This window comes from Zeus faber (assembly GCF_960531495.2).
Source record: "Zeus faber genome assembly, chromosome: 7".
NCBI lineage: Eukaryota > Metazoa > Chordata > Actinopteri > Zeiformes > Zeidae > Zeus > Zeus faber.
The window spans coordinates 13046319-13071122 of record NC_137203.1 but is presented as its reverse complement, the minus strand read 5'-3'; the positions used below and the strand labels follow the sequence as shown (position 1 = coordinate 13071122).

The 24804-nt window shown below is 48.8% G+C and overlaps 2 protein-coding genes across 2 annotated transcripts in view; one reads left to right on the top strand and one right to left on the bottom strand.

Annotated features, from left to right (window-relative positions):
- Positions 1–75: 75 nt before the first annotated feature.
- On the bottom strand, positions 76–2194 carry smim15 (small integral membrane protein 15). Its single transcript, XM_080004083.1, has 2 exons — positions 2130–2194; positions 76–1118 (listed from the first exon to the last, which is right to left on the bottom strand). Exon 2 carries the CDS (start codon positions 1084–1086, stop codon positions 862–864), a length of 225 nt encoding a protein of 74 aa, XP_079860209.1. The 5' UTR covers positions 1087–1118; positions 2130–2194; the 3' UTR covers positions 76–861.
- A 5513-nt stretch (positions 2195–7707) lies between these two features.
- Positions 7708–24804, top strand: part of LOC307232908 (zinc finger SWIM domain-containing protein 6-like) — a 48994-nt gene continuing 31897 nt past the window's right edge. Inside the window, exon 1 of the mRNA XM_080004116.1 lies at positions 7708–8196. Coding sequence (XP_079860242.1) covers positions 7713–8196 — 484 coding nt within the window. The 5' untranslated portion in view covers positions 7708–7712. The remainder of the gene's footprint in view (positions 8197–24804) is intronic.

Sequence of the window (24804 nt, the reverse complement as noted above, 5' to 3'; positions counted from 1 at the left end):
AAAAATGGAATGCAAGGTGCTGCAACAGCTTTAAAACAAAGTGGATCTCCATATAGTCTAGATCAGTGGCGGCAATGGATGGGCACTAGGGCCCACGCTGGCATTCAATGACAGGAGCGCGCTATTGCGTTCTGTGACGTATTCGTGCCACTCTGGCTGCTTCAGGGAAAAGCCTCGGGAGCTTATTCCACCCAGGACTACTTGGCTAGACACGGTGGCACCCACGAGCCCAAACTACAGGAAAGAAAGTGACAGCAGAAATGGGGTATCGTGAATTCAATGGCAGACATTAATATGAACCAGGTGGACTTTCTAATCTGTTTTTAAGCTGTTTTGGAGTTTAAAAAAAAATGGAAGGCCGAGTCTCTTAAAGAACCCTCTGGTCTAATTAGCGGACTTTTTTTTCCTAAGATAATGAAATTGTTCCAGTTGGCACATGACCGTCCAAGAAGAGAAGTTGTACGCGACGTGGTTCAAAACGTGACTGCTGTCACGTTTTTCATTATGAACAGCTGTCAGTGTCTGTGTGTGTCTGTCTGTCTGCGTATGCACATGCACATGCACGCCCTCCCCTCCAATATCACCACCAGCCGCCACTGGTCTAAATTATACAGATGACCACTGTGCTCCTGCTGACAAGCGTCCCATTGGGATGAGCCTCCTCCCCGCATAACTGTCCATCACAGCCCTGAGGCCAATCGGGCCAATTTTCCTCCTATCCCACAAACGACACTCCTTGGGCCTGTGCTGGCGCACATCTGGGACAAGGGAGGGCAGTATGGCTTGAGCGTGAAGATCGGCGCGGACACGGCGATCACAGTCCCTCCTATTCCTCATCCCTCCGTGCCACTCCCCAGAGAATCAGTCTTTCTTGACCCGCTTGGCCTTCGCAATATTCTCTTGACGTTTCTGCTTTTTCTTCTGCTCCCTGTCACGTGCCTCGATCATCTTGGCCAGTTTCCACGACAACAGCGCGCTGGCAATGAAGAGGGGCGTGAGGGCCAGTATGACTGTCGTCAGGAAGCCATAGGGGTCTTTGGCAGCCCACTCCACCACGTACTCCGCCCACGCACGCACGTCTATCATGCTGGTGAGGAAAATGGTAACTCCAATCAGACCTGAGTGAGGGGGAACCAAAAAAATGGAATGTAATCAACAACAACAAAACAAACGTTTAAGGCCGGAATCCGTAGATATATTTGTTTAGATATAGCGTCACATCACTGACCGGGCGCTTTTGTCCAAAACGACTTAGAATAAGTACATTTTGTCTGTAGTAGTCAAACCAACTGTATATCACAGTCACAAACCTCCTCTACAAATAAGTAGCATTAGGGTTTTTTTTATGTTTATTATTAAGAGGAGAATGGAGATCCTTATGAAACGCGCGTCTTAATACACAGGTTTTCTATGACATGTCATAACTGGCATTGAGCCACACTGTGGTACATACATGTTTGTAATTACACCTAAAATGCCAAGGGACGAATATTGAGATGAAGCTAGATCCGGTAGATCCGGCAGGGTTTGTTATGTTGTGTATGTTCATGTTTAATATTGTGCATGGTCCCTCACAAACAAATAGGTACGTACATAAACAGAAAACACATAACAAAAACGACAAAAAAGTAAATACGTTAGTAAATAGGAAATATTTAGAAAACAGAACGATAGTAAAAATACAACTTGACATAAAGAACCGCAATGTGCAGCGAAAGCAATGACTGGCGGCACCCATTGCATTTCAAAATGGAGAAAGAAAGAAAGAACGAAAGAAAGTTGCTTCAGGAAGATTGTGAGACACACGCGCCCCGGGATGTGTGTAGACGGTTACCCCACCACCACTACCGTTAGCCCGAAAACCCGTTCCTCAAACGGAGAGTCGTTCCGCTACCACCCGTACAGCGGACGTGGGAGGACGCGCCGAAGCTGCCGCCCCGCTCCCCCGCTCAACGCGACATTTGTATTCCACAGACGCGAAGGACTCAGCCGGTCCACACGGGCCTCGCTCCCGTCCGCGCCCGGAATTGCGCGTTTACGGGCCGCGGAGCGCCGTCCCCCACGCCGTGAAATCGCCGCGGGCGGCTTACAACGCGGTGTGCGCGGGTCGCTCGGACGAAGACGCTCACCTGACGAGGGGAGAGTCGAATGTTTTACGGCGTGAGTTCCACCTCCCTTCTCGCCGCCCGGAACCAGGAAGTGATCACGGAGTGTCGACTCCCGATTGGCTGTGACGTCACGCCGACGGGAGCTGTAGTTCTTTGTCCATTTTCCATGCGAGGAATTCCGTGTTGCGGTTCACAAATAATAATAATAATAATAATAATAATGATAACAACAACAACAACAATAATAATAATAATAATAATAATAATAATAATAATAATGATAACAACAACAACAACAATAATAATAATAATAATAATAATAATAATAATTACCATAACAATTATAATGATATCAATAATAATAATAATAATGATAATAATAATTACCATAACAATTATAATGATATCAATAACAATAATAATATTGATAATATAATAATAACAATAACAATAATAATAATAACAGTAGTAATAATAATAATAATAATAATTATTATTATTATTATTATTATTAAGAAGAGGAAGAATCTTTATTCATCACACTACACACCACACTACAACACATGCATATATACACACACACACACACACACACACATGCACATTCTTTTTGGGTGGTGGCCGGTGAAATGTGGTCTCTGCATTTCATCCATCCTGGCTTGTCCTTCCCCCGGGGGGGGGCAGCCAGGAGCAGTTATAATTAAAATTATAATTATATAATTATAATTATTATTATAATTGGAAAACTATGAGTAAATACTATCCAATCCACAAATCTGTTTAAATATTTTTTTATACAAAAAATCTGAAGCGTAAGTATATTTTCCCATCCACATAAGGTATTATACTTGTGTTGTGTAAACCATATTTTTGTGTTTTTTTATCGCTCCTTCTTCTCTTGGGGTTTTTATGGCAGCTTGCATCCTGCATCCTCTGTTCGGATTTTTCTGTTTCTTTTCAGGAGGGTAGAGGGGGTTGGAGTGGATGCACAGTGTGCACTCCACAATCCACTGTGTGCATCCACTCCAACCCCCAACCGGGATTGTACCAATTTCTGACAAAGTCGCCTTAATTTAGTTTGATAAAGCCTCATCTGGATTTAGATGATCAGTGTATCAAAAGCCAAAGCAAGAAGAAAAATATGGATTTATATTTATAAATGTATATATTTTTGAATGAGTGTGTGACACCACCTGTACTAAATTATTTGTAAATTGTAATGAGGATATGTATCAGCACTCATCTGCAGTAAAGGGTGTAGCACTTAATGCTGTATTATCTGCTCTGTTACATTTTCATACCATGAATCAATTTAACAGCAAACGCTTATTTTACTCACGTGGAAATGTCAATGTACTACCTTCACGTTCAGTAATTTTGTGTCAGGGTATTTGTACTTTTACTTCAAAGGTCTGAGCACTTCTTCCCCCACTACTCAGCATAAAATATATAGGCTATGGAAAATTTTGTTAAAGCTCTTCACGTGAGAGCTCTTTTCTATAGAAGCCCATTTCTGTCAGGTGAATAAAATCAAACAGATGAGACACTATAATGATGAAAAATACAAACAATTTTTGTCTCATAATAGTATCTTATATTGGGCTACTTTCTCATAACTCGACTTAGTAAGTCATAATTATGAGATACAATGCCATAAAACCCGATTGTTTTTACTCTGATTTGTAATAGTACTAATCTTCTTGGCACTATTACTTCTTTGGGCTAAAAGTATCTGAAACACGGCAACCGCGGTACACACAGACAAGACTGAAGCCTCGTTGGAACCGAGATGTTTCAGACATCTTGTTGTTCAGGTTTGATCAATATCGATGTCGATTTGGAGCAGAAACCAGTGAAAACTTGATTTGTTTCAGGAACAGGGTGCTTTGTGAAATCATCATGTGAAGTTATATCAGCCCAAGCTTCGTCTCTCGGAACTCATTCGCATTCAGCGACTTGCGCCCCGTGGACTGCAAAGTGTTTTCTACACGTAGACAGACAAGTTGAGCCGTTGCTGCATTTAATGGAAACTCGGAAAACTGTAACTTGTTCTGCGTTTCACAAAACCCAGAAAACTATAATCAGTCACAAAAGGCCTTTTCACACTGTACGAAGTTCTAATAACTTTTGGAGGAACCGTCCCTTTCTTTTGTGTCCGCACTGCATGATCGAGAAACGATCATTATTGCAATGTTCTTGAGGGACATTTTTTGCCCCGACCCCAGGCTGGGAACTAAACGAAAAAAGAGGAACATTCAGTGAAGCGAGGGCACAGTGATTGGTCGAACACATGAGCCAAGGAAGTTCTGGTAACCGACATACTTAAAAACATGTTTAAAACGTTAACAATAACCAACAAAAATAAGATGCTTAATTTAAAGTAAACATGTCTTTTATACAATTTTTATGTCAATACGAAGTGATGGTGTCTTTTTTACAGGAACTCTGAAAATTTGTAATTCATATCCAACACGACTTACCTGGACCCCATGTATTGCTGCCTGCATCTATATTTGTTATAATTATTGTTATAATTATATTGTTTTTCATCATTATAGTGTCTCATATGTTTGTTTTGCTCTTTATCTGGTGGCAATTGGCTATCATAGGTTGTCCCTCTTTGCAACAATAAAAAACAAAAACTATGTTTAACCAAAGACAGTATTATAACAAAAGGGAATATTATAACTAAAACAGAGTTATCAGTGCCGCATTTGACCAAATAAGTTGGAAGATTGTTTCCAAAATCAACAGGCTGGGGTTGTTCCCGTGATTTATATGGGAAGTGTATTAAACAAACAGGAAAGAAGTGCTTCTTGCAACACTGGCAATGCGTGAATGCATTCTGTCAAGCTTTAAGACAAGGATGAAGAGGAATATGCACGCTCAGCAAATCATTCACTCGGTATTATATTCTCAATTAAAAATGCAGTCAATAGTCCTAAAGGCTAGTGCTGGGACGGAAGGAAGTCAAAGGGCATCTTCTGCATTGGTTGCAGCATGCCTCCATCATATGCTCAACTCTTCCGCCAGCAAAAAAAAAAAAAAAAAAAAAAGAAAACATTCAAATATATAATGCAATGCAGCAATTTCGAAAACCTAAAAGAAAACGGACCTCTTGCCCCTCTAAATATAGCCTCGGATTGAACAGAGAAAGATAGCTAACATAACAAAAGAGGACCTGCTGGCTCTGTGAACTTCCTGTGGGTAAGAATTGAAACCAAATCAGGTTAAGCAACATCTGCTCCGTCCATAAGGCATGGATCACTTTCAGAACAGTTCAAAGGCCAGCATTTTACTCACAGAGGAGAGAGAGAGAGGGAGAGAGAGAGGGGGCAGCTGGAAACACATACAGCACTCACTCCCATCTCATAGCGTTCACCCAAACATCGTACTTGATCATTTCAATCCCACCCTCCCAATTTCGGATCTTTTTTGGTGTTGTGTGCGATTACTCTCCTCCGTGGTTAGTCTCACGTTTTTTCGGCGTCTGACACGCACACAGGCAGGGAAATGCAGCACCCCCGGGCCCTGATGACATTTACTTCTCCAGAAGTAAATAGTAGGGGCCCCCCGTGATGAAAGGGCTATGGAACTAACTGACTTGGAGGGGGCCCATAAATACGGCCGCACCAGTCGGCTATTTGTTGTTAACCAGCTCCGCCGGCGGTGCGCGCCTGATGGCTGTAAACCACCGGTTTGGCCAGACCTCAAACAATGCTGAAAGCGTTTGATTTTTGATATTTCCGGAGCCGTGATGTTAGACTACACAATTTTAGGGCCAACGAACTCTGCGTCGACGCCATGTGCGTGCCACAGCTACTAATATACATATGCAATACTGTATTATAGATACGCTATAACCTTCTCTTTTTTTTGTTGCCATTATCTGGTGCACAGAGCACACATTTTGTGCATTCCCTATAGATTGTTGTTGTTGTTGTTGTTGTTTTTTAACTGTGAAGCATTTTTTTTTTTTTTTTTTTTTTTTATTCTACCGTTCCGCCCGCACGAACAACGCGCCAAACGACCCATCCCAGCGTGGGAGACCACCGACTAAAACGCAGAGAATAAACAGGTTGTGGTCCGGAATTCGGACCTCTGGCCACAATCACCGATCAATCGCCAACAGAAACGGGCACGTCCAGCTCCGTCTCCCCCTCTCCGTGCGCTCCTCCCTCCCACGCCCTTCCCCTGCTCTGACAGCTGAGGGGCCTTTGACTCAGGCCTGGAAAACAACCCTCGAGATGTTTTTGAGAGGGAGAGGAAAGAAGAAGAAGAAGAAGAAGAAGAAGAAAAAAAGAAGAAGGAGGAGGAGGAGGCGGCGGCTGCGGTGGTAGCGGAGGCTCCGAAAGAAAACATTCAACTCTCTTGCCCCTCTTGCCCCTGTGGGAAACCGAGAGACCGCCCATGGATTAGTCCCCGCCTCTTCAACTCAAATAGAAGGGAACTTCAAAGGGGCCCCGTCGGCCGCCGGGGCCCCGCCCTCGCGCTCCCGAGCGGCCTCACAAAGGATTTGCCGACGTCCGGGAATTCCGCCTCCAGCTCCTTTTATAGCGCCACTCGTGCGCCGGTGGTAGTGATGAGGGGATAGACTCTGTTTTTTAGATCCGACCCTGGGCGAGTCACTCAGCGGTGGTTGGGGGGGGAAAAAAAACCCCACATACATATATATATATATTAAAAAAATATATATAAAAAAGTGATTCGTTCGATTCTCCGACTCTTTCGCTCCCGTCGGGTTCGGCCGGCTGCAGTGCTCGAGGAAGGACTTCCGGTGAAGGACTTCCGCTGAACGGGCGACCGGGGGCCGGGGGCCGGGAGTCGCTTCGATCTGATTTGTGAATGAGATTCTCGGGGGTCGTTTAGAACGTCGACGCCGTTTACCGTTAGCGGAATATGAAAGTGTGAATCGGTCCCAATTTTGATATAGAGTGCGGCGGCTGCCTCGGCTCCTTTCTCGTCCTGGACTTTTGGTTCAGACCTACTCGGTAACCGACTTCAGCTTTCGAGGCGACCATGAAGTCGCTCGCCCGACTCCGCCGTGACATTTCGCTGCATATGCGTGTGCTCGTATGGATGTGTACGTGACAAATGAACACGGTGAATCCTGAACCCTTTTTTTATTTTATTATTATTTATTTTTTTTTGCCGGGGCAACTACGAAGTCGCTCGCCCGACTCAACCATGACATTTCACTTACTCGGTAATTGACTTCAGCTTTCGAGGCGACCATGAAGTCGCTCGCCCGACTCCGCCGTGACATTTCGCTGCATATGCGTGTGCTCGTATGGATGTGTATGTGACAAATAAACACGGTGAATCATGAACTCTTCTTCTTCCTTGCCGGGGTGACTCCTGACCCCCCCCCCCCCACCGAGCCGTTTCAACGACTCGTTCGTTGGGAACGAATCGTTCGCGCGTCCCGCGCCACTCGCTGGCGGTGCTCCGGGACCCCGCCCACCCCGCTCCATTTGACAACACAAAGGGACTTCACGGAACTCGGGGGCCCCGCCCACATTTGCCAAATAAGGAGCGCCTGCCCATGTACGGCAAACAATCGCTGCGAGATTGTCCCTTTTCTTCTTCCTTATCCCGTTTTATATGAGCGGAGAGGAGCTGCGCTTCAGGTCGGGAAGCGGTGCGATCATGGCCGAGCGAGTCCAGCAGCCCCCAGCCAAGCGGCTCTGCTGCCGGCCCGGCTACAACCCGGCATGCAGGCAGGGCCAGCGGGCTGGAGGAGTCCTGATGTGCGGCGGAGGCGCGGGGTCCGCTCCGGGAGCGTCGGGGAAGCTGCACGACCCGGAGTCGCTGCTCGACATCGCGGCGCGTAGGGTCGCGGAGAAGTGGCCGTTCCAGAGGGTCGAGGAGCGCTTCGAGAGGATCCCGGAGCCCGTCCAGCGGAGGATCGTGTACTGGTCGTTCCCGCGGAGCGAGAAGGAGATCTGCATGTATTCGTCGTTCAACGCCGGCGGAGCGGAGGAGAGCGGGGCGAGCGGCGGGGACAGCGCCGACGACACCCAGCTGCCGTTCCTGCGGGGTGTCACTCTGCTGGAGGGTGGCTGGGTGGACAACGTACTGCAAGTCGGTGAGTGGGCGACCGTAAGCGGCTTATATCGCCGGGAAACTTCATAACGAAAAAAAAAAAAAAAAAAAAGATCCGGCTCATATTGTCCGTGTATTTCCGTGTGAACTACGCTGGGTCTTTTTTTTTTTTTTTAAGGATTTGGTGTGGATTTACTAGACTATTATGGACCGGTCTCCAGACCCCCTCGCGTCGGCCCACTTCGCCTTGTTCTTTGCCCATTGAGTCGCCCCGAGCGATCCCGATTGGAAGCTTAGCACTTTGTTCCTATTTTGTGTCTTTCCAGCTCTCTTCACTCCCCCAACCCACCGACGGGCAACGCAGACAAAAGCCCCCCATATCTTTTCACCGCTGGCTAAATAGAAGATATTTAGAAAAAGGGGGGTGGGGACGGCGATTTAAAGCCACAGCGCTTCTATTTTTGTTTGCCAAACACCTTTTGTGAGACGGATCGCAGATTTTCTGCTGCCACCTCAACGTTCAACCCCCCAAAAAAGCCCGAGCTTACAGGAGGAGGAGGAGGAGGGGGGCTGCTGAAGGCAGAGATGCGCTGCATTATTATTATTATTATATATGTGTCGGAGCAGGGAGTAAACAGAGGTGCTGCTTCCCCCTCCCACCCCACCCCACCCGCCCCTGCCTTGCCTTTGCCTGGCTGGCTGGATGGCTGGCTGCCTCAATATTTCTCTGCATTCGTCAGTGCAATAGGCTCAGCTGTCACTCCAGCTCCCCCACCCTTGGAAACGGTTCAGGATTCTAATCCCATTACCCTCACCAGTTCATCTGAATCGTAATGCATTCTGCAAACAAGATTTTATGCATGATCTTCTTCCTCCTCCTCCTCCTCCTCCTCTTCCCTCTCCCCTCTCCCTCTCCCTCTCCCTCTGCCCTCTTCTGTCTTTCTCTTTTCTTTCTGGCTCGCTATCCTTGCAAAAGAATCTCTGTGGAGATGGCTTCGGCTCTTGTGGGCTCGGAGAATGTGCAGTGCACAATAGTAGCCATGGAGCAGGCGGGCAGGGAGGCAGCTCTCTCTCCCCCTCTCTCGCTCTCTGGCCTGCTCACCAGATTCCCCAGCATTAGCCTCATTTATTTGCTTTCTTTCTTTCTTGAAGCTTCAGCGGGTGAAAGACTTTCAGCTCCAGGGTAAAATAAAACGCACAAGGCCTCAGCAGTGATGTGTGTATGTGTGTATATGTGTGTGTGTGTGTGTGTGTGTGTGTGTGTGTGTGTGTGTGTGTGTGTGTGTGTGTGTGTGTGTGTGTGTGTGTGTGTGTGTGTCTTTAAAAAATATTCTGAAAGATAATTTGATGGAGGAACAAGAGGGGGAGGTTTCTGTGGCCATCATGTGTGGATGTGATGGAGAGAGAGGGAGAGAGAGAGCGAGCATATGTGTCAATGTGTGCAGGGCGTTGATGAAAACAGAAGGGGAAGGGGAGGATCTTTGTGTTTGTGTGTGTGTGTGTGTGTTTGTGTGTGTGTGTGTGTGTCTGCACATGTGTGTCTTTGACTGCACGGGCTGTCAGTCTCCTCCTGCATGTTCACAGTGAGTGGAGGATGACAGGCAGGCTACGCTGCAGGAGGAGGCCATGTTATGCTGATTGCAATTTTCACCCCAGAGTTTTTGCTGGTAAAATAAAGCCAAGGAGGAGGAAAGTGATAAATAAAAGATGCAATCTACTACAGGGGACAGGCAGCCACCGGAGAATGGGGGGGCTTTAAAAGCAGGGCAACATGGGAGGGGGCTGTCAAGCACATCACAAACTGCATGGCCATCAAACACACAGTGTGTCTGGTCTGAAAAGAATGCTGTGTGTGTGTGTGTGTGTGTGTGTGTGTGTGTGTGTGTGTGTGTGTGTGTGTGTGTGTGTGTGTGTGTGTGTGTGTGTGTGTGTGTGTGTGTGTGTGTGTGTGTGTGTGTGTGTGTGCGCGCGTGCGCGCTCAAGCTTATGCATGCATGTTTGCATGTCTTTATGTGTGTGTGTGTGTGTGTGTGCGCGCGCTTGTTCTCAGTGGGCTAGGATTCCATGCTGATGATGAAAGACAGCATTGCAATAGAAGAGATGAGGAGGTTATTGTGTATAGGGGGGGTGGGGGGAGCTAATATACTTGAATGGATCCAGCATCGCCGTGCTCCTCTCCTTCCCTTCACCTCCCCCAGCCTCGCTCCCAAGTGAGCAGCTATAAAACTCTCCATATTTACTCCCCTAAGGCCAACTACCAGCCCCCCAGTCTCCTGTGATTATTTATCTTTTTCTCAAAGACATTAATCACGCGCTCCTTTTTTTTTCTCTCTCTTTCTTCTTCTTTCTTTCCGTACATCAGTGCTAGGGAGTGGCGGGATGGGGAGATCCTGTTAAAGAGGAAAGCGATAGATAGGGTGATATGGAGAGAGAGAGAGAGAGAGAGAGAGAGAGAGAGAGAAGAGGCCTAGAGGGAAAAAAGTGGGCGGAAAATGCAAAACAGGAAAGACACATTGTAATGCTGATCCAAAGAGAAAGGGACATATGAAAGTAGAGAAGGAGGCAGAGAATGAGATGTACGGGGCGCCTTCCTCCCCTCTGGTGAGTCTCTGCTCGATGTGTCCACGTACATCAGCGTCAGCGCACGCCGCTCTTGTTTTCCCAACAGCCCACTGTACCTGGGCCGTACCAGTGCCCAGCCCCGTATCGGTGATTCAGTAGTTCTGCTTAAACTGTCGGATCAATGATCAGCTTGGCAGCCGGGGAATAGACGGCGGAACGCTCGCATCCGAAAGCCTCCCGCAGGCACCGTGCGGAAATGAAGAAGAGACAATACAATTGGGGTGTATTTTCATGCTGCTTTGGAAAAGGGTCCAAAACAGTTGCTCCCATTAAAACACTCCTCGTTATGAGATGATTCGCAGGAGTATCGGGAGCAATCTTTTTTCTTTTCTTTTTTTTTTTTTGTCGGGGCTCACTGTAGAATTGTCTCTTTGCGGGGCGTGTTAATCAGACTGAGCTTGTTAGTATGTCTTAAGCTGCCGGTTCTGATCATAACATAGCATCTGTTCTCCGGCCCCTGTGTACTATAGACTCACCGGCTCTTTGTGCCGAAAGAGGAAGGCTAGTATTATATTGGCCCGTCCTCTAATTATAGAATTCTAATCCTATGGCCTTAACGTGGCATGACAAAGCATGTTTGCACTTCATTACCCCCCCTCCCACCCTCCCCTTCCCTCCTCCCACCCCCTTCCTGCTCTAGTTGTCTTGTCTGGGTCAAGTTCATTCATTTATGACATCTACTGTCTTGCCCCCTCCCCTTGACCTCTCAGTGCAGTCACCCCCTCCCCTCCCCATTCGCTGTTTGCCTCGAGGGCATTGTGCCAAGAGGTAAACCCCATTACTTACACGCACAGATACACACACACACACACACACACACACACACACACACACACTCCTGCAACCCCCACCCCTCCATACTATCCTGTTACCGTAAGCCCCATATCCCTAAGGAGTGACACACTGATGCCTGGCATATGTCTCTCTCTGTGATGTCATTAGCGCGCGCTCCGAGCTGCAGCCTATTTATCCAAGTCTCATCGTTAGTCTTTTTCTTTTTGCGTTTGTTTTTTTTAACATGAATCTACATGTCATGTTATCATGCGCCTGCTATAAATCTGAGTGATGAGGAGGCCAGTTTGTTTTTTGTTTTTTTTCTTTTTCTCTTTTTCTTTTGTGTTCACCATACAAGAAGGTAGACATGTGTTTGCATGCCCGTTTGGCATTGTTTTATATGTCACAGTTGTAAGGACGCATAGCTTGAATCATACTTTGCCCTTCATTTGCCCAAAAAAACATCACTGAATGTCTGTGACTGTCATGGCTGTTTGTCTGTGAATGTCACCCTGCTCTGTTCCACCTTTTTTTTTTAAATATATTTTGTGAGGAGTGTCTTTGTGCCCTGAATATACTTTGTGTGTACGCCTGCATGGGCTGCCCCATGCTCATCATTTCTTCATGCTCCGGAGAATCTTAATTAGGTTTATTGCGTCATTTACTCCTCATCGTATTCCATCACTATTTTAACAAAATGCTAAAATACAAACCAGATGTGACACATTTATTTTTTTCATTTTTTTTTAACATAAACAGTGCAAATTATAATACAGATGATGTTGCCATGCCACCCACACACAGTGTAAATATCCAAAACAGGCACATAAAAAACAACACACATATATGTAAGATATGACAAAGATGTTTTCACATTTGGTTCTAGGTGTTTCTTTGTGCAAGACATCAGTGAGTTTCACGCAGAGGAGGAATCCCGACCATTCAGAGAAATAGAGCGACATTAAGCACGTTTGTGCAATAACCCGGTCGGGTGAACATTTAATCGCACACAGTGCTTGTATGCGCGAGTGTATTCCACGTACACACTTTGCCTTTCTTCGGCTTTTGCTGCGACAAAATCACAAAGCTGTTCCGAAGGGCTTTTTTTCGTGGGCCCGCTTTGACATTCAAAGAATTTAGTCCACAAAGGTGCCGAATTTAAGATCTGGAACTTAAATCTTGCAGGAACACGTCGTCCTCGGGACGCCATCCAGCCAAGATGGCTCTCGGTAAGCCGTGCCCCGCACTAGCTGTTTGTGTGTGGGCTGTTTTTTCATGTGGGTGAATCCTTTTTTTTTTTTTTTTTTTTTTTTTTTTTTTCTTCTTTCCCTTTTTCCCAGTTCGGTTGCCTGAGAGCTGCTGTATCTTTTACGATGCCCGGTGAGAAAGCCCACATGCCTGGCACCTGAGAGAGACGCACTCAGAGTTGACCTAATAAAAAATATATAATAATAATAATAATAAAGCCCACCGCGGAAGCATCGTCTTCGGCGAGTCGTTCTTTCAGAGCGACCCGCCGAAGACGATTGATAAACACAACTCCAGAGCCTCCGGGGGAGGGAAAAACGGATTCTAATGAGGTGAGCGAGTTTAGGAACCTCAGGTCTGCACCTTGCCTTATGACCGGTCCTGGGATTGAATCGTCATGGAAACATGGCTGAGCCTAGAGCTAGTGTAAACAGCTGGCCTTCCAAGAGGAGAGGGTTGGGAGGGGGGGGACAACCACATGCAAGCGAAGAGGCAGTCTTTAGGGAGAGCGCTTTCGCTCTGTTTGTATCTTCCTCCCATTATTTCTCTTATTACTGTCCACCTCTTCCCACTCTTTATTTGGAAAATCTATCTCTCGCTCTCGCTCTCTCTCTCTCCCGCCCGCTCACTCACTCTCTCTCGCTCTGTCTCCCCCTTCCTTCCCTTCTCCACTAACTATGCATGTGATTGAAATTGAGTCCATCTATTCCTTCCATCGAGATGGTTTAATGGAAACAGGATAGGTTGCATTACATATTGTCTCGTAATGGAAACACGTTTGCTGGGTTTCTCACGTGCGCTTAGGCGTGTAGTCTTTGTTACAGCTCTGTGTGTTTCTGGGAATAAGTGCTGTCATCCTGGTTATCCAATATCATTTTGGTTTATGAGTGACTTACCAGAGGACATTCCATATGGGATTTGGCATTAAATCGCACGCGGCCAATCAGCCGCGGCAAGTCCAAGCCCCAGAGCCGCAACTGGCCCCCGTCTAATTGGAATTAAATAACCATTGGCCTATCGGTGTATAGAAAGAGACTAGGGTAGTTGTTCTGTATTATATTTGGGTGTAAAATCCTGTATAGACTCTGTACGTAGTCTGTAATTATTTCCATTTTGTGATTTAGAATATATAAATAGCTCCCAAAGTGGAGGTTGTGCAGTGGTCATAACATTTAACGAAAAGCTGCTTTGCACTCTCACTGCGTCTGATCACAATCTTTCATTACCCTAAACAACTTGATCCTATATCCGGGGTCTCGGTGACACGGGACAGAATATGTTTTCATGGGGTGTGGAACTGGTGACGAACCAACCTCGTTTCTGAAGCCGCGCTATCTGTGTCCGCCGATGCTGGTCGGTAAGATGTTCGGTACGTTTTCAGCGTAGGTGGCCCACTTAACAACCCCGACATCAAACCACACACTCACGGTGCCTTGCTCTATAAAACAGTAATGGCTGAATCAGACTTAATGGCCATCATCTGTTTAGGGTTAGGATCCCGATCCCGGTCACTGAAGCAAGGCCAAACTGCACGTTTAACCTGTCCCCGTGCTCGGAGCTGTCCCGCGGCAGATCGTCCCGTCCCCTGAGTGAGGCCCTATCTCACTCTAGCCGGCTCTCACCACTGCGTTCCCGTTTCCACTTCCAGCTATCTCTGCCTCCCAAGCCCACATCCCAGGCCAAACCCCTGGACGGCCTCACTCCTTCCTCTAGCCATAGCTCACTCCCCGTCTTTCCCATTTTCGGTCCCTAGCCACAGTTTCTAGACCTGAATCCCGCCCGCCACACACGCCCACTCCCACCCGGAGTCCCATATGTCTCCTCCCGCTACCTCTCTAATCTCGACTCCCTGTTCCAGCCCGAGCCACCTCTCCTCTGCCCTACGCCCACACCCGGCCTCGATGCCAGTTGCGTGGGTACTGCATTATAAAATTAGCCAGCCGACTGCCACTGGTGCATTTACAGAGATGATGATCAGTGTGAATTGCCCCTGTTAAAATAAACCATCCAAAATAGTTCCAGCGGTACCTCTTTCCTTTCTCCCCAAGTCCCAGTTCCAGGCCTGCCTGTCTCCTGTCCCAGACTGTGGCTGCTGGGCGTGCGTCAGCACAGCTCCACAGTCGGCCAACTCTGTCTAGGAATCTAGTCCTCCTTCCATAACATTCCCTCACCTCTCTTTCCTATGTGCCTCGTGAAGCGGAGGGAATTGAAGCAGGCGACAGAAAAGGCTACTAAATCCGCAGTGACAAGGCCCTATTAAAAGCCCCTTTTTCTATTTCATTTAATGACTTTTATTACCAGTTGCCTTTCTCTCTTCGATTTGGCAATAATAACAACAGGGGAATGCAGTGCTCAGCATTCTCGTCTATCTGGTGTTACTTCTCTTTCTGTCTCTCTCTCTCTCTCTCTCTCTCTTTCTCTTTTTTTTTTTTTTTTTTATTTTTTTTTTTAATGAATTCCTCTTTGCACCAATAGGCTGCTGAAATGAGCACAAATCAGTTTGTCGCAGAACATAGAAGCTTCAGTGCATGATCGTGTGTGTGTGTATGTGTGTGTGTGTGTGTGTGTGTGTGTGTGTGTGTGTGTGTGTGTGTGTGTGTGTGTGTGTGTGTGTGTGTGTGTGTGTGTGTGTGTGTGTGTGTGTGTGTGTGTGTGTGTGTGTGTGTGCGCGCGTGCATGTGTGACCATGCTTGTCAAGATGAAATTGCACGATGAAGCAACACATACTTTCATTATTACCACAGAACAGTGGTGCTCTTATTGTTTGGTCAACAGCTGTTTCTTCCTTCTTTAAGTACACAGAAGTGTCATGGCTTTGAAAAAGCCACAAGGCGTGTGTGTGTGTGTGTGTGTGTGTGTGTGTTATGAATTGACATGAAAAAGTCAATTCATTACGTGCTGGAATCTCTGTTTATTTATTTATTTATTTTAATTGCCCAAAAATGAAGTGACACGCATGTTTATTCCCAAATGTTCAGTTCCAGGACTAAACAAACGGTAGCATTTAACCTGAAATCCAAGCTCGTTCAAAGTATTTTAGATTTTTTTGACGATAGAGGGCCACGGCAACAATTGCTGCCAACGTCAACGTTATCACTTATTTGTATGCGTTCATGTGAAAGGTTGAGCGAAATCCAAGTCCACCACCCCTTAAACAAGCCTTGTCAACACCTTCGGCTTCCTTCGAAACTTTTATTTTTTTTCTTTTATTTATTTTTTTTTAAACTGAGCCAGGCCACGTGGTTTTGAGAAACACTCCACAGTGTTTTTTTGCTGATGCTGAGCTGTAAGTAAATGTGGCAGAGTGTGAATATGAACATGTGCATGTGTTTATGGCTCGGCGAGTATGTTTATTGCGGTGGGTGTTAGGGAGAATAAAGGTGAGGCTTGTTAATGATAAGAAGGTGGTTGACATTCCCATCCATCGTTTTCACCCTATCTTGTTGCCATTCATCCACATCAACACACACAAACACACACACACATACATCAACACACTCACCTCATACCTTCGGGCGCCAGTGACTTGGCGCCTTAGAATAAATAACAGCAGAGGGTGCGGATTTACCTGCTGTTGACCCCAGTAATTCACACACACACACACACACACACACACACACACACACACACACACACACACACACACACACACACACACACACACACACACACACACACACACACACACACACAAACACAAACAAACAAAATGCTGGAGGTGTTCACTTATCATCTGGTTCCTCCACAGCATTGAACTGACCTCACACTGACCCCCCTCCTGACGTGACCCCCAGGGACCTGGCGAGGTGAGAGGTCAAACTGGTCAGACTGTTCCTCCGGTGACGGGTCGATCTGCCTGAAAGAAGGACCCTTAGTCCACTGCACTATTGTTGTCCAATAAAAATCACCTCACTGACAGAAAAGATAACATTGCTTGTGTGTGTGCGTGTTTGAGGAGTTGGGGGCTACTTCCTCTCCCGTGCTGCGCTTTGAGCAATAGGTATTTAAAAAAAAAACAACAACAAAGAAAACAACATTTCTTTTTTTTCTTCCACATCTGAGAGTGACGCTACAGAATATCTTTATTTTGTCATCGTACAAGTAGGTTACAACTAAATTAGTCCTCTGCATTCAACCCATCCTATACATAGGAGCAGTGGGCAACCACAGTGCAGCGCCCAGGGTTGGGAACAACCCCAGCTCTTTTGCCAGTGCCGTGGTGGTCAGGGGCAGCGACAGGAGTATTAACCCCCTCAACACGCCCGTCTTTTGATGGTGGGAGGAAACTCACGGAAAACACGGGGAGGAACATGAAAATAAAACTAAGCGCAGAAAGGACCTGGGACGGCCAGGCTTCAAACCCGGAACCTTCTCGCGGCGAGGCAACAGTGCCGCCAAGAAATGGGGGGTAAATGGGCGCATACCTCACATTCACCCGTTTCACACACACGTTCATACATCGATGGCGAAGGCAGCCGTGCAAGGTGCACAGCGGCTCAGCGACGGCGGTGTATAAGCTCCATAGGCTTCCCTGAAGAACACCCCGGGTCCCAGCTGGTTTGTCTTTAGGTGCAAGTTCCGGCCCTTCTCTCTCCCTCGTCTGAGAGGGTGCGGCGCTGTGAGCTCGGCGGTGGAGGTGTGTGTGTGTGTGTGTGTGTGTGTGTGTGTGTGTGTGTGTGTGTGTGTGTGTGTGTGTGTGTGTGTGTGTGTGTGTGTGGGGGCACGTACGAAGTGTGACTGGCTGTGCCTATTCTGAGGATGTCTAGGCTGTGTGGCATGTTAGACATGCATTCACCTCCTCATGGCAGGGCAGTGCTGAAAAGAGCTGGAAAGGCTCTTCAGGAGAGAGAGAGAGAGAGAGAGAGAAGCTTTCAGCAGACTAAGGAATTTAGTTTGCCTTTCTGAAGAGTTCTCCTCTTGAAGGGTTTCTTTCTCTCCTTCTTACCTTTTTTATATTGTGTCTCTATACCTATCCCCCCCTTTTTTTTCCAGCATTCCTTCCATCTCTTTCAAAAAGCGTTTTTTTTTTTTTTTTTTTTTCTAAGCTCTCTCTCTCTCTCTCTCAGTTTTCTCTACCCCCTCCCTCTTTTTTCCACTTCTCCGTTTTCCAGTTTCATTCCCAAGCCAGGCAATAGAAACTCATATCTTATTTACACTGCCCCTATCTAGATACAGCATGTTTCCATAGTGCTTCCTGTGTCTAAACTCCCACAGGAAAGCTAGCCGCTCTACCAGCTCTGCTCTCTATGTGCCGCACTGTTCTCTCTGCTAGCGGGCTGCATCCAGACCTCCGGGGCTATCACTGTTTCTACATTTAGACGCTCTCTGTTTACCGGCATCTAGTTTTTTTTCTGAGAGAAACCAGGGCTGGTCTATTTGCGATGCCGTCTTTTGTTGGTCGATTTTTTATTATTTTTTATTTTTTTTGAACGACGCGCACCCGATATTTCTCGGGCGGAACAGGACTCCTTGTCCTCCCGGAACCTTCCTGATGCTCCGCATCCCATGCCGCCATTCTACCCGTTTTTCGATTGGTGCGGTCAAAACCTGTTCTCTTATGAATAAGTGTTCCAGACTCTGTCTGTCACAACGCGTTAGTGGGCCACCGAGTTCGCCTACATTATTTTCTGCATCCTAGCTGCCTGGTTGGCAGGGTGGCTGGTTGGGTGGTTGGGTGACTGGGTGACTGGGTAGGTGGCTGGAAGGCTGGACGACTGGGTGGCTGGGTAGGTGGCTGGAAGGCTGGACGACTGGGTGGGTAGGTGGCTGGAAGGCTGGACGACTGGGTGGCTGGACGACTGGGTAGGTGGCTGGATGGCTGGATAACTGGGTGGCTTGGTGGGTGTCTGGGTGGCTGGGTAAGTGGCTGGGTGGCTGGGTGGCTGGGTGGCTGGATGACTGGGTGGCTCGGTGGCTGGGTAGGTGGCTGGGTGACTCGGTGGCCGGCTAGGTGGCTGACAGACTGATGGGCCCGGTCGTTCCCCCTGGGCGGCTGCAGGGTCTCTGCGGCAACCCGCCCTCGCAGCCAGCGACAGGCCTGCCCGGAGAAACGCAGGTAATGGCCCTCTCTGATGTACAGCTTTACTCAATTGGACTGGATGGCTGACACACGCCTAAAATAACAAAAGGAGGGTGGAGAAAAAGAGAGAGCGAGGTGGAGAGGGAGTTTGGGGGGAAGGAGCGAAGCGATCGATAAAGCAGGGACACATCTCCTAATAAAGATTTATTCGCCCTCGCCCTCGCCCTCCCCTCCCCCATCCGCCTAGGCTGAGCACGGACGGGGAGGGGAGAATATGATTAGTAAACTTGGTTTCCCAGGGTGCCTCTGCTCATGTGTTTGTGCGTGCAGGTCTATGCATGCGGTGGTAGTGTGTGTGCATTTTGCATCCCGTGGGCTTCTTTTTGCATCTCTCCGTCTCCGTTTATCACACCTCCGCCCTCTCTCTCTCTCTCTCTCTCTCTGCCTCCGGTGTGCAGATGGGGTTAAAAACGCCCTCTGTCGTTCGTCCTGCCAGTAGCGGCGGTGCTCGCAGCAGCAGCTGTGTCCCTGCCTCTCTCTCTCTCTCTCTCTCTCTCCCGCTCTTCCTGTCAGCTAATATTTAGTTAATCTTTGGTCTGGGACCTACGGGACTGGCCGGAGCTCCTGGTGCCCCATCCATCTCCTACTGATCTATATTCCACACCGGGTCCCTACACCATTAACCACCACAGAGAGAAAAAGAGGGGAGGGGGTGGGAGGAGGGACACAAAGGTACAAACAAGAAGAAAAGGAGAGGGAGAGAGATGAGAAAGAGAGGCGGAGAGTGATGAGTGGAGGATGCAGCAGGGGAAGGCCGGTGTCACTGAGACGGGGGTTGGAAACGGAGGGCGACGCAAAGGGTCAGCCACCGGGGGGAGGGAGAGAGGTAACGTCCCGAAGAGTTAATTCGGTGGACTCGTACAGCAGAACGACAAGACGGAGGAGGTGGGAGACAAGACGGCGAGGGGAGCAATTAGTAACCGAGAACGACAGAGGAAGGGTGAAACGGCGTCCGCGCGTGTAACGGAGATGTGATTGTTTATGCCCCTCCCCCCCGCGCCCCGTCTGTATTTCCCCGTGCCACCCTCATCAAACCCCCTGAATAGGTCAGAGCAGCTGGAATGAGAATGACTCCAGCTAGAGGGCTGAATAAACAATAAACAGAGGGGTGGGACCGCATCCGTAAAGGACACGTTAAAGGTTAGGGGAGGGAAGTCTGACGACGTGAGGAGAAGGGGGAGGGGGAGGAGGAGGAGGAGGAGGAGGAGGAGTGATCTATATTGCAGCGAGCAGGGCCACTTCATTGATATGCAGTGTGTAGTTATGAGGGCGTCCACCTGCCAAGCCTCCAAGTGCTGAGTCACTCTCCAACGCACAGACTAAATGCTTTCATCCCAGACGCCCAGCCCATCTGAATGGAATATAATAGGCCATAAAGTACTTTTCTTGCAGCGGCTGCGTGCCCCATGGCAAACCCTTGCCCCTCTCCCTTCTACTCCAAATCTCATTTCACCCTCTCTTATGGAAACAAAGCACGTACGTGGCCAGCTTTAATTACATCCCTTTTCTGTTTCTTTCTCCTCTCTCTCTCTCTCTCTCTCTCGCTCTCTCTCTTCTCTCTTGTTTTCATTATTTTCTCTTCTTTTCTCCCTCCGTCCATGAAGGGTGCCTCTCACGGCCCTCACAAAGAGAGCTCTTTCTCTTTTCTTTTTTGCTCCGACTCTCCCTCTCTCTGCCTCTGTGTACAGAGCCATTCCACCCCCACATCCTCTCCGTCATGTGTGATCACTTCATCATGTGTACATATTGTGTGTGTGTGTGTGTGTGTGTGTGTGTGTGTGTGTGTGTGTGTGTGTGCGTGTGCGCAGGGCACCTGTTTGGGATCTGGGTGCGTGTTTGGGGTCATGCCTCCAGGTCGTATGTAATGAATAGCAGGGCTGTTGTCGAGCCACAACTGGCTGGAGGAGGTGGAGCGAGCCTGAGAATAATACATCTGTGATGGAAGTGGAGGAGGAGGAGGATGGATGGTGGTCGTGGAGAGTGCGAGCGAGGGAAGAGGGAGCGGGAGGAAGAGTGAGAGGGGAAGGGAAAGAACGGTTGCAAAGCCAGCGAGCCATAACCACCTTCTGTCAGCCCGTTTTCTGTCTCGTAGGAATCTAATGGCTTTTCCACCACGCTCCTTCCAAACCTCCACCGCCACCACCACCAGCTCCTCTGCTCTCTCCCCGCCTCCCTCCCTCTCTCTCTCTGTCTCTCTCTCTCTCTCTCTCTCACCTCTCCCATCCCCATTTCTCTATCTCCCCCACTGTTTTCCTCCATCTCTTAGATGCGCCCTCTCTCGGCTCCCTACCCTCCTGTTTAAATTCTCACTCGCCCGTCTGCGCTGTCTCTCTTTCCTCCTCACTCTGCACTCTCCCCTTCTCTCCCTCTGCCTTTTCCTTCAGTCCAGCCCAGCTGCTAGCCAGGGGAACAGCTGACTAAATGTAAAGCTAGGGGCCCCTGGCTTTGGCCTCGGCCCCAGTTCTGCCACAGCATCCTCCTATTCCCAGCCCCCTCCTTTCCTCTCTCCCTCTCTCTCTTCCTCCCTCTCCTCTCTCCTGCCCTTGGCCCTCAGCCCTGGCTCTGCTTCTTTTGCTCTGGCCCTGCCTTTGAGCCTCGGTTCCAGCCCTGCCTGACTCTCAGCGGTTCTCCGGTCGGCTCCAACCTCCCCATTACAGTGCTGCTCTGAGAAAAAAAACAAAAAAACCCCCCCGAAAAAACATTTCTTTCTCAGCCATCTCTCTTTCTCTTTCACTCTCTGTTCCCGCCCCCCTCCGCTCATTCCTCCTCTCCTCCCTCTCGCTGGGTCTCGTTAATTTGCTCGCTCTCTGTCTCCCGTCTTCCTGCCTCTCGCTGACTGCAGTCTTTAGCTCGGCCCCCGGTGCTGCTCCAACTTCTCTGGACGGAAGCCTCCCCCCTTACGTTGGCCGCGGCTCAGTTCTCTGGCGCCGAACCAATCTCTGCAGCCAGGCCCGTCTTTCTGGCTGGTGGCGTTAGTCACTGTAACTCACTGTTGGCCTGCTCCATTCCATAACCCCCCCCCCCCCGCCCGTACAGCCCAACCCCAACACGTTGGGGCCAGTTTGGCCCGACACTTTTCTTTTTTTGAAAAAGCTCTCCCCGACTTTTCATGCGTCCCTTTTGTCTCGTTGCCTTTCATCTTGGTGCATCTCTTTAACCGGTGTGGACATGACTCCCCGTACCCGGCAAACATGCATCAGGCTCACCGAGCAGACACTCAATCACTCAGAGTGAAAGTGAAGCATATGACACATGAATGGCAGTGGGGGGGGGGGGGAAGACCGCAGTGGCAGGAGGAGTGGGCTTTGTCACTTTTCCAGGCGAGCCCTGGGCCGGGGGTTTGATTGCTGCCCAGGGAAGGGAGCCATTGTCAGCCCCCCCTGCGTCACTGTCAGAGCGGAGCTGCAGGGTTCTGTGATTCGGCCCAGGCCCAGTTTCCTGCCTTGTTCTTCAAGAACAGATGTCGCCCACAGAAGACACCTGTCAGTGTTCCCCTGCCTCGCTGAAAAACGGACCGCGATGAGTTCGGCGCAGGGGGGTGGGGACGGCGTAAAGTTCAGAGAACAGCCCACGGCTATGGCTCTGACGCGACTGCACACAAACAAAGGGCCCGCGCCGCTTTTTTCCCCCCCTCTGCTTTGGAAAAGGGCCAAGACAGGGAGCACCGGGCGGGTTTTGGCCCGGGTCGGCTGATGCGACATCAGAATGTTCCGGAACATGCCGCTGCTCGGCACGGAGTACAATGTCTCAGACCCGCCGTTAAAAAACGTTGTTGCCGTCTCTGCAGCAGGACCCTGCAGTTCCTTTTGGAAAGTCACGCGCTCCCTTGTTGACCGGCAGATGCGGGACGATGAAAGCGAATGAAAACTTGCCGCGGACTTCAAATGTTCCTACGTTCATCCATTTATTGGCAACATCGCACAGCAACTTCCCCCGCGTTTGTTTGCCGGAGGACCCGGCGGAAGACCGCAGAGACGCGCAACCTCCACACACAGAAAGCACCCAGGGACCGCCGGGATTCGAACCCAGGACCTTCTGGCTGCGATGCAACGGCGCGAACCGTTCTGCCGGCGCTTGTGGAGGCATATGACACAGAAGTAACCGTTGAAACAGCCGGAGGGGATAGCGGGAGTAAGGGCGCTAAGTGATCAGACGTAAGCGGTGTAACTACATCGGACTGCTTTCAAGAGCATTTTCAATCAAAACCGGCCTTTTGATTCAGAGCGAGTCTGATCGCAGTCATATGGGCGGAGAGAGGAGCTGACGGCTGAAGTTGTAAGAACTTTTTCCTGCTACGCGGCGATGGTAGACCGCTCACTCCAGGGTTGTTTTGGTGTGTGTGTGTGTGTGTGTGTGTGTGTGTGTCTGTGTGTGTGTGTGTGTGCACACAACAGTAATTAGTCAAGTGTTGAAGCTGGGCTGAGATAAGCTGCTTGGTTCTGCTCCTCTAAACCTTATGTGTTTGGACTAGTCTCTTTCTCCCCTCCCTCTCTCTCTCTCTCTCTCTCTCTCTCTCTCTCTCTCTCTCTCTCTCTCTCATCTCTCTCTCTCTCTCTCTCTCTCTCTCTCTCTTCTCTCTCTCTCATCTCTCTCTCTCTCTCTCTCTCTCTCCTCTCTCTCTCTCTCTCTCTCTCTCTCTCTCTCTCTCTCTCTCTCTCTCTCTCTCTCTCTCTCTCTCTCTCTCTCTCTCTCTCTCACTTTCTTTCTTTCTCCTATCCAGGATGGCACCGTTGACTGCCACTGACCTAATTTGGCAAATCTCACTGACCTACTTCATGGGTGGGGTTGATGTCTTGCCCACGAGGAGCGGGGCCATCATGCGTACACCCCTTAACCTCCTTTACCGTTGCTATGGTGTTGGGCTTGTACCCCCCCCCCTAATCTTGCCTTAAACCCCTCCTTTACCCACTGCTATCTTCCCAATCTGCCATCCCAAATGAACGTAATTAGGATCTCAACGTACGGACACATAATACAAGGTGAAATAATGATTAAGTCATTTGCCGTTGTTTGGTGAGGTCTCGGCACTACCTCTGAGACCTCTTTACTATCCTCCAAAGTGACATAATCAGCATAATTGCACGTGGAGATAATTATTCCCGTGGCACCAATGAATCCATACAATTTTTGGGCCAAACGGTGAAGCGATGCCTTGAGTCGATATACAATCCGTGTAATTTCTTTATGCTTATAGTGAATAAGTAGTGATTATCTCCTCTCAAGCATCCATCCAGATAGATTTCCACGCCGCTATCAATGTGAGTGTGAACATTGTCGGACTGTGTGTGTGTGTGTGTGTGTGTGTGTGTGTGTGTGTGTGTGTGTGTGTGTGTGTGTGTGTGTGTGTGTGTGTGTGTGTGTGTGTGTGTGCGTGCGCTCTCAAACTGCAGTGTATGTCATTTTGAGTGGGTCGCTATCTCTGTAAAAACCTGTCTAATGTGCCCAACGTGCACGAATGGCCCGCGTACCAAATGTCCATCGAGACAGACGCAGGCACATTTATACCAGGCAGCAGTTTGTTGTCGTGGCAACGCTTACAGATGTTCAAAGACCGTGCCCCCGGGTCAACGCTGTGTCCTTGTCCGGAAGCGTGCAGATATTTACATGAGACGAGAGATGTTTCTGGGAAGTAAGGGTCCCTCTTAAAGTTCTGATGTCATCCCCCTTTTAGCTCCAGAGTGGAAACCGAAAAATCACCTCGGAGGGGAGTGCGAGGAGTGGGGCCGTAAAAAAACGTCCCTCATTCCCCTCAGCACGCTCCCAAACTGTCAGCGTTCTCACAAGCTTACAGTTTGAACAGGGTAAAAAAAAAAAAAAAAAAGTAATCCCGTCCGCTTTATAGTTTATCCTTAAGAGAGCGGCCCTAACATCAACGTCAATATTTACAGGAATTGCCCGCAGGCAGGAGGATCGACCACCACAATGCTA

Coding starts and splice junctions, on each gene's coding strand:
- smim15 (XM_080004083.1), bottom strand. CDS start 1,086: ATGATAGACGTGCGTGCGTGGGCGGAGTACGTGGTGGAGTGGGCTGCC.